The sequence below is a fragment of the Haliotis rufescens genome, unplaced genomic scaffold, assembly GCF_023055435.1.
Source record: "Haliotis rufescens isolate VD_foot unplaced genomic scaffold, xgHalRufe1.0.p SCAF_19, whole genome shotgun sequence".
Taxonomy (NCBI): domain Eukaryota; kingdom Metazoa; phylum Mollusca; class Gastropoda; order Lepetellida; family Haliotidae; genus Haliotis; species Haliotis rufescens.
In genome coordinates this window covers 15,565,992-15,584,462 of record NW_025963879.1, presented here as the reverse complement: position 1 = coordinate 15,584,462, position 18,471 = coordinate 15,565,992, and the positions used below count along the sequence as shown (strand labels likewise).

The window sequence follows — 18,471 nt, the reverse complement described above, 5'->3', positions numbered from 1 at the left end:
CTTCTGGCACTGGCATCTAGGCAAATTTTGAATATAACAAGTAGTGTAAAAATCAATATTCATGTATATTCATATGTAACATTTCAAATAGTGAGAGCAGTGAGCAAAAAGTAAGGTGCTCAGGGCTTGGCATGACCACCCGCTTGATAAGACCGGGCCCATCTTACCACCCGTCTAGACGAAGTAAGGGTCGAAGTGGTGTATTGGGCAAAGGAACGCTATTCCTGGATCCAGTGCCCTCAACCACCTGTCTAGACGAAGTAAGGGTCGAAGTGGTGTATTGGGCAAAGGAACGCTATTCCTGGATCCAGTGCCCTCAACCACCAGACTACCGTCCTCCGCCGACACAGGGGCGCAACCCACGGCACACAGGCTGCCCAATTCGGTCGCCTTTTACGACCAGCAATGGGGTGCCGTGGACAAATTCTACCCCGAGTCCACACGGGGGAAGAGCTATTAGCGCTACCCAGCACTCACCACGAGGAGGTTGCTCTTTATGTGTGCCACGTTCAAGTGAGCTTAAATGGGTTTAACGTCGCGTCCAAGATTATTGCACTTACATTGCGACATGTGTGTGTGTGTGTGTGTGTGTGTGTGTGTGTGTGTGTGTGTGTGTGTGTGTGTGTGTGGCTGCTTGTCCGGACTGATGCCGATTTATAGTGCTAGCACACTGAGATACCATGCCGCAGTTTAACATGAATACCCCACTCAGACACAGTATACTGACTCAGAGCCGACCAGTCCTTGTTTTAAGCCCCTTAATGCCGAGCGCCAGACAGGGTAACAACAAGTACCATCTTTTAACGTCTTTTGGTATGACGCGGCTGGGGATCGAACCCCGGGCCTTCCGCTTTCCGGGCGGACGCTCTACCATTAGACCACGGAGGCAGTCACAACGTTCAAGGCCTCAGCATAGCTTTCGATAGCAGTGACAAAAATGGTGTCTGTTGCAATTTCCTATGTTTCACGTGTATCATATGTTGACTTGTGTAGGTGACGTGTGTCATCTGTGGGGCAGGATACACTCACCATTTCGCGGACACCTTATATCATCACTTATTGATAGTGATTAATAAATACGTGTTTATGATAGAGTTGGAATCCCACAATGGCAACAGCTTTTTTAGCTATGAATGGCTATGATAATGGTTTTGTCGCTTTGGTTTACATGTATGCGGTTATAGCGAAGGCACACCAGAACATGGGTCATTTTGCGGCCTGGTGATTTATGAACAGAGGCACTAATGCGAATATTATAATGGAATTCGCAATGTGAAACTGTCACAGCTTGATACTGGAAATTGCAATAACATGGAAATTATAATGGAAATGTGAAATGTAAGAAACCGTCTTATCTCTATGATAATTACACGAATCAACACCTTGTGATATATCGTTGGGAAAATTGGCGCGTAGCAATATTCCTGCGAACCTGCAACCACCCAAGACTCCATCAGACAATACCCGATAACCGGTTGATAAGGCGCCATTTAAAATCCACTCTCAAATCCGACACACCCATAATTCACAAACCTGAGCACTAAGCAATTCTCCTGCTCAAAATTCATTTAGCAAACCTGCAACCCGTTCACTGGCACCTAGATGCTCTTTGGAAGGGGATCCTGCGCCGGCCGATACCCGGAAGACCATACCGGGTCAACACTGGCAGTCCCACACATTCTCTCAATTTGTAGTAACCCAGGTAGGAATTGCGACGACAGTCACAAAGGCATATATAAGCAACAAGATCTTACAATGTTTATGCAGTCGTGGAATATGCAAAATATGAGAAATTTAGCCTATTCATTAGGTCATCCTAATAGTGAAAGAACAAGAAGTTTAGCTGGAATCTGTTTCGTTGGATAATTGAGGATGGTTATTCTCTGGGGTTGACGTTTTGTATGTACTTGAACTGGGTCGATGTTTCTTCTCGTGCACTGAAATCACCAAATTTCATCATAAGCTCAGTAGCATTTGACTTTTGTTCTCTAACGTCGACGTACAGGTTTATGCAAAAACGAAACTTGTGTATTGTATAATTGTGTATTTTGCCCACTTTCCCAGAAACCACCTATAGCTTCTGCACTATACTTCCTGTACACCCCTCAAACTACCAAATAGATCACTCCAGTTTTCAATATATAATGCTGCATTTGTGCTGTTATCTGAGTCAGTATTCTTCAACAGGTCGGTAAGTATGTTTTAATATTCAAGCAGCATGTGAATGCCATTGTATATTTCGAAACAGATTGCAAATGTATTCAGTGACAGACCGCCAGCCCAAAATACATACAAAGTATGATCGTGCATGTGCTTTTTATTTCAGATTAGCCCAACATTAACATGCCTACAAATTAATAGAATCGCCAACATTTACAACATTTCTTTTTGTAAGGGTTACAAATGGGTCGCTATAATTGCTACCTAAATTCAACCAAAAGTATGAAATGTAAACGTTTAAGGATCGCATTGTGTTCTACCCCTCTGTTATGAAGTGTTTGGGAAGTGAGTGAGTTGTGTTTAACGCCGCTTTTAACACTATTCCAGTAATATCGCGGCGTGTCAGCTTAATGTTGGAGGAAAGCCCGAAATGATGCAGGTCTTAGACGTTGACCACTTCGGTGAAACAAACCCGCACGAGTATGGTGCTGACAAACCTAGAAATAAAATTGGGGCGAACTGGGATTCGAACCCACAATCATATCTTTCTGGCGTGCCCAAGGAACGCAACTCTGCACAGCGAATTGCGGCGCCTTAGACGATTGGGCCAAGCGTGCCCCCTGTTTGGGAATTGCTTAAGCGTCCACCTGGTGTAATGGTCAAAATGCTTATTTCCATTTCCTATCAGTAATGATTAATGATGGCTCAATTGGCTAAGAGGTATAAAATCTGGTTTAGTATACGTCCACAAATTGTCTATTGCATATAACAACATTATTATACAATATTGAATAATTGTAATGGTTAAGATATTTATTTTAATTTCATAGTTTTGAATCTTAGGTTTCATTTTTTATCATGTGCCAATTTTATGTCAACCTTAATAAGAGGGGAGATAATCGCAGATTGGTGTGGTCAAATCACCATGTGGTTTGAGCAACATGCATGGGGAAGTCATGCCAGGAATGTCTGTGAGGTCTAAAGTAATAGTATTTGGCAATTCATGAATAGGAATTTGTTTGTATGTGCATCTTCTTAATTTCTACCACACATGGTTACTTAATTCTTCATGATTTAGATTTTATGGCTGATTTTGACTTGGCTTATGGAAATATTGCCTAGACTTCAACCTTTGTTCATAAGTATTCTCATGGCCAACGTTGTTATGAAAGGTATATAAAATATTGAGTGCAGTTTAGTGCAGTTAAGGTATTGTTTTTGCACATTTTATTGGACTAGTATGTACTTTGTGTAATTTCCAAGTTTGTGCTGTAATTTAGGTTATTGTCAAATGAACATGCCTATGTGAAGTAAACAAGCCCAACCTAGTTTAATATTGCTATATTATGAAGTAAATGTATTAACTTAAGGACTTTCAAAGCAATATGCTCAAAGAAATTATTTCTATCTGCTACAGTCAATCTTATGTTTGTACATCTGAAGAAAAAACGACACGCCGAAGACCCGGGTTCGATTCCCCACATGGGTACAATGTGTGAAGCCCTTGTCTGGTGTCCCCGGCCGTGATATTGCTGGGACTTCTCTAAAAGCGGCGTAACACCGTACTCAATGACTCACTGATCCATTCATATAATTTTCACCGCTATTTTGCCTTTTACGCCCGTTGGAAGCTATTGTTTGGATACTCGAAACTGGTTATTCTCTGGCGTTGACGCGTTTTATATTTGATGTTATTGTTGAGATGAAAGCCACCTACATATTTAGTCGGCGGTATATAGTTGGGCTCTGTTTGCAGAGTGCGGCGTTAGAACAAGTCAGCGACAGTTCGAGCCTCTTGTTATGTGTTGCCCTCGATGACCACCTTCGAACCTGATCAATGATGCCTGGTCGTCAGTCGGCTTGTATACCGCTCAGTTTCGCGTGGTCTCTTTCCATGTCCCTGCACATGAAGGCTAGGCTTTTTATTCAGTCAGGCAATCAGTTCAATTTAAACCTGTATATCAGTGACGATAAGAATGGGAAAGTGGTTGATAGAACAAGGAGTCAAGTGTTTCTAGTATTGCATTGCACGCCACGCCTTGCTTCACTAACCTTTGAACTAAGAGCCAAAATATCACAATAATTAATGTTTTTAGAGTTGCTCTGCTAGAATGCATGTAACAGGTAAATAAACCATTCACACTGTAGTCATCTTCAGTGGTTTTGACCATGTTCTCAGAACCTCTTCCACAGTACTACTTTATTTCGTTGTATTTGTTTGTTTGTTGTTTAACGCAACACTCAGCAATAATCCATCTATATGACTGTAAATAATCGAGTCTGGAGCAGACAATCCAGTGACTGACATCATGAGCATCGATCCACGCAATTAGGATACGATGCCATGCATCAACCAAGTCAGCAAGTCTGACCACCCGATCTCGTTAGTCACCTCTTACGACAAGCATTGCCGCCTTTTAGGCAAGCATGGGTTACTGAAGACCTATTCTTCACCCGGATCTTCAAGGGTCTCTCCATTTTGCAGATGACTCATTTTGATAAACAATAAACGCGAACGACAAAGTGGGATATTTCCTGAAATTAAGGAAAGTCGTGGAATGCGTCTGTTGGGCCTCAGTGTTGCCATCTGTGCTTCACCGCGTCAGAACATATACCGTTATATTCTAATACAATTTGAATCTTATTGTCCGCATACAAATTGTTCTAAACACCTAATTGCTTGTCCACCTTATCTTTGAAGTTAGTGTTTTGTCGGTTGATACTGACCCGTTTCACGTATTTAAGTTCCAAACACCTTTAGATTAAACACGTAAACCGGTCATTCCGTTTTGGATTTAAACACATTTCTAAGCCCTTTTGAGCATGTCTAGCATGTGTGTTATACCTGAACATAGGTTTGGACAGTGTTTGCTTGTGTAAATGCTTTGTTCACTCGTATCGAGGCTAAAAGTGGAATGACTGCTTCGAAACTCGCCTGACGTCCCATGGGTGTGTCCTCAGATCTTCAAGCAGGGAGGGATCCTATCGGAGTAGAAAATTGGATTTTAATCAGCTTGTCCTTCTGAGAATTGTCACCTATTCCCGAGGGAAGCTTAAGCTTCAATATCTATTGAACAAATCTGTTTCTAAGAAAGCGCCTTGCTTCAAGGACAAGCAGCATGTGGTGCTTTCATTTCCCCGAGAAATTCAAGCCTTACATTTGTTTGAGGTGTGTCTCCAACTTAAGTCCAACAGTAAACACCACATAAGAGACCATTGTTACCTTACAGGTGTGGTTGATACAAATGACTGTCGTGTTGGTACATGCGTCTTGCTATTGGTGTTTGAATGTTTGGGATATATATGAGGCCTGTGAACGTCAACATGAACACAGGTACACCCACGTGACTGTGTGTGACGCCTACCCGGTACAGGGGTGGGTTAACAGGGCACATAACAGGGAACACCACATAAGAGACCATTGTTACCTTAACCGAATCTAAGTGATATCATAATGGCAAGTTAGTGGAGACAGTGGTAAAAGAGCGCTACATTTTACATACAGGCTGTAATGGGCTGTAATGTTAACACTCATGTAAATATGCATTTTTCAGCATCTGACAAATCTGAGGAATATTAGATATATATCATATTATATTAGAACCAACCAATATCCAATATCTCTCAGCCCTTATTATGTTTTCATGAGGTTGAGGCACGTGGGAAAAAAATATTTGCATTTTAAGTAATAAAGAAGGTGAAGATGTATGTTGACATACGGAAATATTCTCAATTAATATTTTATTTTTGTTAGTCCTTTCTTCCAACTTCTACCTGGTAGTAGTGTAATTATAAGAAATATGCTCATAGACACGTTTCATGCCACGAACGTGAACAAATCAATGCAGTCTCGATAAGGTACGATGTATCTACTGTATCAGACTCACATGTTCTATGACGCCTAGTAACTGTACTTTCAAAGTACTGAAGTTGCCTGGTAGTATATCTGTGATGGTATAAACGTTTCTTTCAATAAACAATTTTCAATAAATACGTTCCTCAGAGTTATAAAGTTACTTATATAAGTTCATAATTTTCACAAATCTAGGTTTGGAATAAGTTTTACAACAAAAATAGCTCAATTGCTTTCATAGAAATGATTTGAATATGAAGTGCTGACGTGATTTATCCAAGGATTTCTTTTACACTCTACTACTAACAGAAATGTAATCGTAACTGACAATTTCGATCAAATATTTTGAATAACAATATCTGATCTATGTTGTGACCTCGAGTGGTAACGCAAAGCAAAGTCAGGGACAGTTGTGACGTGTGCAGCAAGTGACGTTGCTTCAGACTCGATGACGTCATCGTGTCCGTATAGGCAGACCAGCTGACATCGGTTTTTACAAGACTGTGCCTAGCCAGTCTAGGAATTATTAGACATTAGACATAATCCTAACATATATTTCATAAAAGAACGAGTTTTTTCGCGTGTACGAAATTTTGACCGCGAATGTTGAACCCCATTTCACCTCACTTCACCTCGAGTGTACTTTGGCGTATGTCTTGACTGGTTGAACTTATGCTAGCAGGAGTACTTGAAAATCTTATATCATTTTGTTTTTTGGAATATTCAGATGCTGGGAGTTTTGTCATATTACCAGGATGAGACTAACAATTTGTTTACGCACAACTCGTTTTTTTTCAAAACCTGAGGCAATATTTCTTTCCAGTACGAGGTGGAACAAAATATGTAACAGGATCACAAAGAAACAATGCAAATATTTAATATTTAGGGGGCTTGTAAAACAGAACCACATACATAGAGACCCGTGAAGATCAGGGTTAGAATTGTTTTTCAGCAACCCATGATTGTTGTCGCAAGAGGAGGCTAATGGGATCGGGCGGTCAGGCCTCGCTGACTAGGTTGATACTTGTCATCGTATCCCAATTGCATATATCGGTTCTCATGATGTCAATCATTGGACTGTCTGGTCCAGAATCGACAGACCGCCGTCATGTAGCTGGGGGTATTTCTGAGTGCGGACTTAAAGACCAAACAAACAAGGAAATATATATAGACGTTTGAGTGTGGTAATAAGCTGGTTTGGTTTGTTGTTTTACGCCGCACTGAGCAATATTCCAGCTATGTGACGGCGGTCTGTAAATAATCTAGTCTGGACCAGACAATCCAGTGATTTACATCTTGAACATCGATCCACGCAATCTGGATCGATGACATGCATCAAACCAAGTCAGCGAGCCTGACCACCCGATCCCGTTAGTCGCCTTTTACGACAAGCATAGTCGCCTTTTACGGCAAGCATGGTTTGCTGAAGCCCTATTCTACCCCGGATCTTCACGGGTCCGTTATTGTAGGGATTGAGGTGGGACGTGATATGTCGTCCAATGAATAAATATTCGTGAATAATTACGTTATTCATAAGTATTGTTGCCTTGCCTTTGCATGTGTTTGTGACGGGTGCTACTGAATGATTCGCTAACATTTTAGCCTTCATCTGATTAAAGTCACTATTCCAGAGACAAATGGACTTTTTGCTGAGATTTCATATGATTATGGAAAGGGTTAACACAGAGATTGAATTAATAGACAATTTCGGAAAATGTACGAACGCAAATATTAAATACAACACACTATTCAGCATTAAACATTCAGTGGTGACGTGATAGAGGAACAATGACAATCCTATAGACTGTTGATCCAAATGTTGTACAAGAGAAAGACGTTTCAAATGACTTTGTTTTATAATCCACGATTTGAAGGAAATAGTTCACCTTGACCTACCTAAACTACACAGAACACAAATGTTTCTTTTGTGTATATCAATAAGTGGCATGCTAACTCATACTGTTTTCGAGGTGTTCTCAAACAATAACTTAATCATGAAACTTAAAACTCTTTAATCAATTGAAGGATATAGGATTTTATAGAAGTTCAAGTCTTCGTGGGTTTTTTTCATGTCAGTGACGTCGACGTCAACACCATTTGATAAGAGTAGCTAAGTTATGTTGATACCCGTCGATGAGGTAACACCGCAGTTTTGCTACTTCAGTTGTGCGCTATCAACCAAGTGCCCAAGCTTCTCCGCCGCCATCGTATATACTCAACAACAAAATGAAACTGTACATCATGGAAAATCGACTCTAATCTATTGCATTGGAAACGTATATGAAATATACAAATTGTAGAAACACCATATTTTTAAACTTATCCTATCTCACACTATGCTTCTCTCTTTCTTCTTTCGATTCTGAGTGGAAACGTATCTGAAATAAAAGTTTCCAGCTTCTAAAGTTAATTAACCCTGTCATACCTCACATCGTCACGGTCACCTCCCAGATCTGGGTCATGCGCGCTATGCATGCTGGTTGACCTTCTTGCACTGATCACGTGTCTATCCCAGTCAACTCATTCTCTTTCAAATCGCCACGCAGTGGTGACGTATTGTTATTACAGGAATCCATTTTGGGTTTTTCTTTTCGCTTGCAAGCGATCTTCATATTTTTGTCGTCTAATTGCCTGCAATTTTACTCATATCCCTGTTTGGGATAGTTATTCATCATAATGGACGAGCAGTCCACACCGAGACCTGTCTGCACTTTGTGCCGACGTGTTTTCTCTCCGTCTGACCCTCATGCCCAATGTTCGGATTGTCGTGGATTATGCAGTTTTTTAGAGCGTTGCGAGCTCTGCTCCGATCTACCAGATGAATCCTTCAAACTCTTTCATAAATGTCGGCGTCGGGTGTCAGATCGTCTCTCTAAGACTGCAGAAAAATCCACGAAAGCCAAGAAAACACCGGTCAAGAAAGCGAGATCGGCCCGATCACCCTCACAGGCGGGCCAGAATACTAGGGATCAAACTGGTCCCATGATCTCGTTAGACGATGAGGGGGTCTCTGACTCTTTTCTCACAGACGACATGTCTAAGGTATCCACGAATCCACCTTCAAAGTCGAACCTACCCTCCACATCCCGAGACTCGGACATTCGACGAGTCCTCTCGTTAGACACGAGTGTGGATGACCGGCTTACGTCAGCCAACGTATCCAACCCGACCGAGGTTCGTACTTTCGACTCGTCGTGTTCTACGACTAACATGGAGCTCGCTCCTGTTTTACCTTCGGAGGGTACACATGGTACTGGTACCTCGGTCGACCCTATAAGTTTGGTCCGTCGTTCGAAATCTCCCATACGACGATCTTCGCAGGATCGATCCTCTCAAGACCAGGAGTCGTATGACGACTCATCGGATCAAGGTTCACGAACCTCCCATTCCCGAGAGGATTCACAAGACGATAGACATTCGTCCCGGGATCGACAAGCATCGACAGTCAGTGCACTTTATTCAGTGCAATCATCGGGGGATCGGCATTCAGACTGGGACCAACGGACTTCTCACCCTCGACACCGAGATGATTCACCGAACATCCAACCATCTAAGGTTCCTCGTACTTCCGAACCTCGAACCTCCGAACACCGAACCTCCGAACTTGGACCCCCGAACCTCCGAACCTCCGAACCTTGAACCTACGAACATTGGGCCTCCGAACCTCGATCCTCCGAACTTCGAACCTCCAAACCTCGAACCTCGAACCTCCGAACCTCGAACCTCCGAACCTCGAACCTCCGAACCTCATCGAACCTCCGAACATAACCGACCCTCCGAACCTCGTCAAACATCCGAATCTCGTCGAACATTCGAACATCGTCGAACCTCCGAACGTCGCTGTACTCCCGAGGTGCGACAGTCACGTTCGAATCGTACATCTTCGGACAAACTAAAGAGATTCGAGCTTCGTCGAACCTCTGAGGTTCAACGAACATCATCGAACCGAACTTCGAAGGACATACGGACTCCTAAGTATCGACACACTTCAAAGGAGGTTCAACGGGACACGAGAGTTCATAAAACCTCAAAGGAACAGAGACATTCGAGAGACTCGAATATGCGACGTTCACCTACAGATCGTTATTCGTCTTATGACAGGCGAGCGGATTATCACTCATCCCCTTATCATGTCTCAAGAAGGGACTATTCAGACCCATCACGTCTAGGCTCGGAGGATGAACGCTACAACGAGTCTATTAGCCATTCATCCTACATGTCTCGATCTTCTCCTTCACTCACCAATCCGGAGTTTCGACTAAGAGATTACCCTCACACTTTTGATTTTCATCAACGTGGTAATTACCCATGGAACACTACTTCATATAGTGCCTACGCACATGAGTTGGAACGACACCCACACTACAGTGATCCCCACCCTCCATGGCATGGGTATCCTCATGAGTACAGACCTTATCGGTCAAGCTACATTTCCTCTTCTCGTCATGAGGATTCTCCTCGGCGACATAGAGATAGACCACTCAGATCAGCTACCGTTAGTAGATGTCCTTCACCTAAAGATAGGCAGAGTTCTACTTCACCTACTCGTCGTACCGGCTCCCCATCGCCACCTCCGGTTCGACGCCCTCCTGTTTCCTCTGAATCACAGACTTCTGCAACATCACAAGCTCCATCTCAAGCTATCCCTACATCATGGATCCCTAGCGAACTTTCTGCTATTCCAGCAGAACAGATTCGTTCTCTGTTATAGGCTGTAACAGCAGTATGTCTTCCCCAACAGGCACCTGCTGTACCAACTACGGTACCTCTATCTGCATCGACACCCACTACAGCCCTTTCAGTGGATCAACCACCAGAATCAGAGTCATCAGACCACTATACCTCCCCAGCTTCGTCTTCTGGGAGCTTCGACATAGCGGATCCGATCACTGTACTTATCTGGATAGCAGATAAGTTACAATTGTTAAAAAGCACTTCAACGGAGGACACTTTATCATCATTTGTTGTGCCTTCAGCCTCGTCGCCGAACATCACACTCCCTCCGAGACCAGTCCTACAGGATATGGCCACCAATTTAGACAACGCATTTGGATCCTTTCGCCGTCTTCGTGATCGGCTTCAATCTCCACGCTTTGTATTGGCGGATGCAGGGACTCATGGCTTGTCTACGATTTCTCCCGAACTAGATGGTGACATCGCAACATTAGCTCCTAAGCGTCCGTACTCAGCTTCTTCAGTGGATGACAGGGACCTCGTTCACCTCGACACCACTGTTCGAAGGACCCTCACGTTGGTCTCCACTATTTTATCAGCAACTGAAGCACTTTCGTCGGCTCTAGCTCATGCATCTTCCTCAGAAGAATCCTGTATTCGAGGTGCTGTGACCCTCATCCAGGATAAAACGACAGCTATACTAGACCTCCTTGCTCACCATGCGGGATCTTTCACTTCTCTTCGTAGACGGGGGGTGTTACAACATTGCTCATGGGATGATCAATTTAAGAACAGGCTGTACCAAATGCCATGGTCAACACCCTCCCTTTTTGCTGGGCGCATACAGGAGGTCGCCCATGAAGTCCAAAGAGACACTTCCCTGCAAGTCACTGTTGACTTACTTCGTCTCCAGAAAAATCAACTGGAAGAACAAAGGAAAGACCGAAGACGACCAACCTTTACTCCTTCTCAACAAGACCTTAGAGAAGTTTTGAGTAATAGGTCTGCTTCTTTTCGTGGCCGTGGCCGAGCACGCCAACATCAGCGAGGAGGGAAATCAGGCGGACGCACTGTCTCCTTTTCAGGGACTAAAGGAAACACTAACTCTCCTAAGCCAGGAGACACTAACCACAAATGACTCACTACAACAGCAGGACGACTGGGACCTTCCGACTCCAGCCATTCCGATTTTCTCGTCTCCCGTAGGCGGAAGACTAGGCACGTTCGCTTTAAACTGGACCATCCTAGACGACCCATATGTGTCTCGTCTCCTACAAACAGGTTATCCTCTACCTCTTGCCACCACACCTCCGACAACGTGCAAACCGCCTCAACATCTGTATCCAGCCAAACAACTTCCAGTTCTCATAGACACCATAAACACGTTACTTGTAAAGAACGCAATAGAGTGTCTGGGCACTCAGCCAATGACACCAGGGTTCTATTCTCCAATTTTTCTGGTTCCCAAGAAAAACAGTCCTCAACTGCGTCTCATCTTCAACATGAAAACCTTCAACAAACTATACCTAGAGACTCCTCCACACTTTCGCATGACATCAATCGCTCTACTACGAACGATTATTCATCCCGGCGACTTCATGATCAGCCTAGATATACAAGACGCGTACTTACACGTCCCTATCCTGCCAGAGCACCGCCATTTTCTTCGGTTTGTGTTCCTAGGCCAACACTACCAATGGCGAGTGCTCCCATTTGGAATTTCTTCGGCCCCGTGGCTATTTACTCGCCTCACAAAACCCATCGTCAAGTTCCTACACACTCGAGGCATCGTCTTCGAAACGTACATCGACGACTGCATTCAAGCCAACAAGGATTCGAAAACTCTACTTCATCACCTCGATTTCTCTCAACGCCTACTTCATCAACTAGGTTGGATCATCAACCCAAAAAAGTCCGAAACTATTCCAACACAACGTCTCCAGTTCATCGGAGCCCTCTTCGACACGAGTCTGGGCAAGATGTTTGTACCCCAAGATCGTTGGGAGAAAATCCAACGCCTCGTTCCATTGGCACTCAAACAGCCAATTTCCTTACGTCAATGGCAACAACTTCTCGGTCTCCTAATATCAGCACAAGCCCTCACCAAGAGAGGTCAACTTCACTTACGGCCAATCCAGTGCTTCCTCAAGCCCTTCCTTCAGGACGACGATTGTCAGGTTCTAATATCTCTTCCAAACCATCTACACCCACACCTCAAATGGTGGTTAACTCCATCAAGTGTCTGCGAAGGAGTCTCCTTGCAACCATTCAGCCCGACCCTCCACCTGTTCGTCGACGCCTCAACCGTCGGATGGGGAGCTCATTGCCAAGACCTACAAGTGGCAGGGCGGTGGTCATTAGAAGAAAGCCAGCTTCACATCAACAATCTAGAATTCAAAGCAGTGATTCTGGCAGTGTCTCATTGGTCAACACTCCTTCAGTCCTCCACACTAATGATTCAGTCAGACAACCTATCTGTCGTGTGGTACATAAACAAGATGGGATCCACCAAGTCAACGTCACTTCTATCTCTAGCACTCGACTTCTTCAAACTGATCGACTCACTCAACATTCAAGTTCGAGCGAGACATATTCCCGGCATCGCCAACGTCATAGCCGACTCCCTGCCCCGACCCGACAAACCATCTCCCACGGAATGGCGTCTACATCCTGTGATTTTTCAGTGGATTTGCCAGTTATTTCCGTGCCCAGACGTCGACCTCTTCGCAACCCGCTTCAATACTCAGCTATCCCGGTTCGTATCTCCTATCCCAGACCCCCTAGCCTGGGACCATGATGCGTTAGCAATCCCATGGGAAGGACTACATGCTTACGCCTTTCCCCCAACCGGCATTCTACATCGGGTTCTACAGAAGATATCAACGACCAATCGCCTCACTCTACTTTTGGTCGCGCCCTACTGGCCAACACGCAGTTGGTTCATAACGCTCATTCGTCTCGCAGACAGAAAGTTTTACCATCTACCTCTAAGGGACGATCTTCTGCATCAACCACACTCTCAGCTCTGTCATCCGTCGCCAACAACCCTCAATCTATGCGTTTGGCGCATTTACAGAAATCATTGATAGCTAAGGGTTATTCTGAACGAGTGGCCAAGACCATTGCGGGGGCGCACAGGTCACCTACTAAAGCACTATATGACCATAAATGGAAGGCATTTGAATCGTTTTGTCATTCACATGACATTTCCACACCTGCCACGGCATCCCCGCAACAAATTGCTGAATACCTTCACTATCTTCGATCATCTCGTAAACTAAAAGGTTCGACTCTAGCTACCTATTTAGCTGCGATCAATTCTGTCATCGCAACTACAACGGGCACTAAGATTTCAACAATCGCCGAATTACAATCATTGATCAGATCGTACAAGTTGGCGGACCAAACATCACGTTTTCGACCACCAACTTGGAATCTAAACATCATACTTCGCCATCTAACGTCGGCCGAGTACTAACCTCTCGCCGAGAAAGATTTCGAACACATTTCTTTGAAGACAGTTTTCCTTCTGGCCCTTGCAACGGCGGCTCGAGTGAGTGAAATTCACGCTTTAGACGTCAACAGAGTACGTTTCGAACGAACTGCACATGGGAAAGTATTTTTGGGACTACGATGGGATTTCATCGCCAAAAATCAACTCCCTGGTCAACCCGATCGACTATTCAGTATCCCACCATTGACTGCCCTCTTAAACCCTGACGAAGACATATCGTTGTGTCCGGTACGCGCACTTAAAATCTATCTGGAAGCGGCGAAACCACTTCGTCGATTACGTAAGAGGTTATTCATCCCTCTCTCTGCGGCACATACTACGGAGGTATCCCGTACCACAATCTCGTTTTGGATACGCTCAGTGATCCTTCGAGCCTACACCTTCGCTGGCCTACCTGCTCCAGTCGCATCTAATCCTCACGAAACCCGTGCTGTCGCTTCCACCATGGCACTTCACAGTAATTGCTCCTTGACCGCAATTATGGAGGGATGTTTTTGGAAATCCGATACCGTGTTCGCATCCCATTACCTCCGAGACATCTCAGTGACGGACGTTCAAGGCCTTCACCAGTTTGGACCCTTGGTACTCGCACAACAGATCTCCAAGACACACCTGCGCAGATAGGGAGATGTATAACCAGATTTTCATTACATTACATCCATCTCTATTTATAATAAACATTTGTCATGATTATTGGTGTTTATTGTATTCATTCGGGCTTCCCAGACTGAGTATCCGGTTGGAGGGTATAATCACTCGTCTGTAGAGACCTTGGTCTTCAACTTGAAGTCGTCATTAGACGCGGCCGATTTCGGTGTCCCGATCCCTTATTTCAAACACCTCTACTTTAGGTATGTGTGTTGAGTAACGGATCGATGATCCTTTTGTGGATATTGTTGATCGTTTCCTCTTCTCGTTTTTTACCCATCCATTCAATCACTGACATGATTGAGGGTTTGACGAAGCGATAAAAGAGATGCCGAGCGGGTCCAACCTATCGTCCTCTGGAGATAGGAATACCCCGTCTTGTAGATTCGACGACTGGATGTATACTCTCTCGAATATAAGTCGTACTCGTTCGTTTTAGACATGCGATTACGCTTGATTACGTTTGAACATGTTACACATGTTGTACCCGACTTATTGTGTTTCAGTTGTTCACGTATCAGGATCTCAACATTCTTTGAGAGTGTTCTTCTTATCCTGTCTACGAGTTGTTGTTTTTGTGTGTTGTTTTTTGTTTTTTTGTTTTTTGTCTTACGACACTTAACTGTGTTACTGTATTAAGTATTGTACCACTGTTAAGTTCCAGCTTCCTCGTAAATATCCTACGGTTGTGATCTATAGACAAGGAAGTTGCGCCCCACCATCCAACCGTGGGATAAAATGCATAGTGTGAGATAGGATAAGTTTAAAAATTTGAAAATTTTATTATAAATGTATATTTATATACTTATCCTATCTCACACGTTATATGCCCACCCGTCCATCCCCACATCGCAATTCCTTAGTCTATATGCTTTTGAAAGAGAATGAGTTGACTGGGATAGACACGTGATCAGTGCAAGAAGGTCAACCAGCATGCATAGCGCGCATGACCCAGATCTGGGAGGTGACCGTGACGATGTGAGGTATGACAGGGTTAATTAACTTTAGAAGCTGGAAACTTTTATTTCAGATACGTTTCCACTCAGAATCGAAAGAAGAAAGAGAGATGCATACTGTGAGATAGGATAAGTATATAAATATACAATTTATAATAAAATTTTCAAGTTTCACCAAAATGGTAAGTGTTCAGTTCGTCTGTGACACTAACAGTCCAGACGACGTACCATCGTGCACGTGCATTGTCCTCGTGTTTTCAATGATAGTTTCAGCCCATGAAACACCAGATAAAACACACCAATGAAAAAGCCAACGTTGTATACTTTTGTTGCTGTTGTTGAGTATCTGAGTGCGGTGCTACGCAACACACAAACACACCGAGCTCCTGGCCTCCCGATCCATTCAATAACCTCATACAACAGGCATGGGTTGTTGGGGACCAAGGGATTGCCTAAAAGTCGGGCCAAGAAAAGTCGGGCCGGCCCGGGCCAGCGGGTAATAGTAAAAATGTATTGCAGAATAATAAAACGAAACGCGCATATCTAGGCAGATCTCAAATGTCCACAAACGAAAAGTTTTGCTCATTTAATTGAGTTTGAATAAAAATGCACCTTTAACAATGTAATAAACTGATGATTACGACTACATACCGTGAGTCTCGTAGAAAGTCAGTGTCTTGACTGTGTGTATTCTTTGATTAGACTTACTTACTTACTTACTTTGGAGATTTAACGTGCGCTTTCCGACTGATGCGTATTTCGCACACGGGCCCGGCCAGGCCATTTAATGTGTTTCCGAAAGGGGCGAAAGTGGTCTGTGCAACCCAAGAGGGGGGTTTAGGGGTTGCTTATATAGAATTTGGGAATTTTGAGATTTGGAATAGATGCCGATGGGGTTGGGGAGGAGGACTAAGGGAGCTGGGTATGGTGGATGTTTGTTAGTTTATGTGATTTTGATTTGGTAGGTTATTGTGTTTTTAGATGCGTTTTATTAGTTCCGTTTTTTATTAAGAATACGCCTAAGGCCTTGAAGTTTTCTAGTTTATTTTTTGGGTTTAGTATTGCTTCTAGAGTGAGAGCCTTGTTTAGATTGAGGGTGGTTTGTAATGCGGTTCGATGTGTTAGGCAGTGTGTGCAGTGGATGAGTGCGTGTTCTGGGGTTTCTAGTTGTTTGCAGACTCGGCAGTTACCTGTAGTGTGTTTTAATAATTTTTTTAGGTGGTTATTTAGGTTGGTGTGTCCTGTTTGGAGTTTAGTGATTACTCTGTCGATTTTTTTTGATGGATGGAGAATTTTTGGTTTGGTTAGTGGTTTGCTGAGCACTTTTTTGATTTGGCTATTTGAGTTTAGATATAGGTTATGCCATTTTTTTGTGATTTTTTGCTTGTTTACACTTTTAATTTCTGATTTTGAGATGGGTAAGTTTAAGCTTATTTCTGGGATTTTGAGGGATAGTTTAGCTGCTTTATCGGCGTTTTCATTACCGTATATTCCTACGTGGGCGGGTATCCACAAGTAGGTTATTTGTTTGCCTGCCTTAATTAGGTCGTTGGAGCTTTTAAGTATTTGATTTATTAATTTAGGTCGGTTTTTGGTATTTTTGTTTTGGAGGGCTTGCAGTCCACTTAGGGAGTCGGTGAGTATTATGATTTTTTGTGGTTTTTGTATTCTTGATTATGGAAGGCTGAGGCCATGCCCATTAGTTCTGCCGTGAATATTGATTGGTTGTTTGGGAGTCGGAAGAATTGTGTGGTTTTAGTTGGTTGTGTGGTATGGACTCCGAAACCTGTGTGTTTGGAGGTCGGATCTGAGGATCCGTCCGTGTAGATGTGACACCAATTTGGCCAATTTTCGTGTATGTATACTAGTGTGGTAGTTTTAGCTATGTTTGGGTAGGTTTGTTTATTTATTTGGCTAGCTAGTGTTGTGTCTATTTTGGGTATTTTAAGTTTAGGGGTGAAGATATTTGATTGTTTGCAGTTTTGTTTAAGATTTTTAATTTGGTGTTCATTTAGGTAGTTTGTTATTCTTTGGGATATTGGGGTAAGTAAGGGGTGTTTACGAGCTAGAGCTTGGTTTTTGGGGCTGATGTTTTGGTTTATTAAGTTTCTGATGAGAGGGTTTGATTGGGACGCGGCCCAGAAATTTAAGCTTAGCTGTTCCCTGCGTAGACTTAGTGGCATTTCTCCTGTTAAGGCCTGAAGTGAGGTGTTGTAGGTGCCATGTTGGGTGCGTGTAATTAGTTTGAGAGCCTGATATTGTATTGAGTCAAGTTTTTTAGATAGAGAGTTGTTTAGGGTGTTGTATATGGCGCAGCCGTAGTCTAGTTTTGATCTAATTAGTGATATGTAGAGGGAGAGGAGGGTATCTTTGGAGGCTCCCCAGTTAGAGCCAGTTAGGCATTTTAGGGTGTTTAGGTCTTTACTGCATTTAGTTGTTAGGTTTTGGATGTGAGCATCCCAGGTGAGATGTTAATCGAAAATAAGTCCTAAGAATTTGGTTTGTTTTTGAAATTTGATTGTTTGATTGTTTAGCTGGAGGATTGGGGAGGCGGGTTTCATGTTTTTATGTTTGAATACTATTCCTGTTGTTTTTTCTGAGTTAAGGGAGAAGCCCCATTTGTCAGCCCATTGTTGTATTTTATTAAGAGATTTTTGGAGTAAATT

The 18,471-nt window shown here is 43.4% G+C and overlaps 1 protein-coding gene across 1 annotated transcript; it reads left to right on the top strand.

The window, feature by feature from the left end:
• Positions 1-11,036: 11,036 nt before the first annotated feature.
• Positions 11,037-15,388, top strand: LOC125381704. Its single transcript, XM_048399148.1, has 3 exons — positions 11,037-11,430; positions 11,969-13,359; positions 15,356-15,388. Exons 1-3 carry the CDS (start codon positions 11,037-11,039, stop codon positions 15,386-15,388), a joined length of 1,818 nt encoding a protein of 605 aa, XP_048255105.1.
• Positions 15,389-18,471: the final 3,083 nt, after the last annotated feature.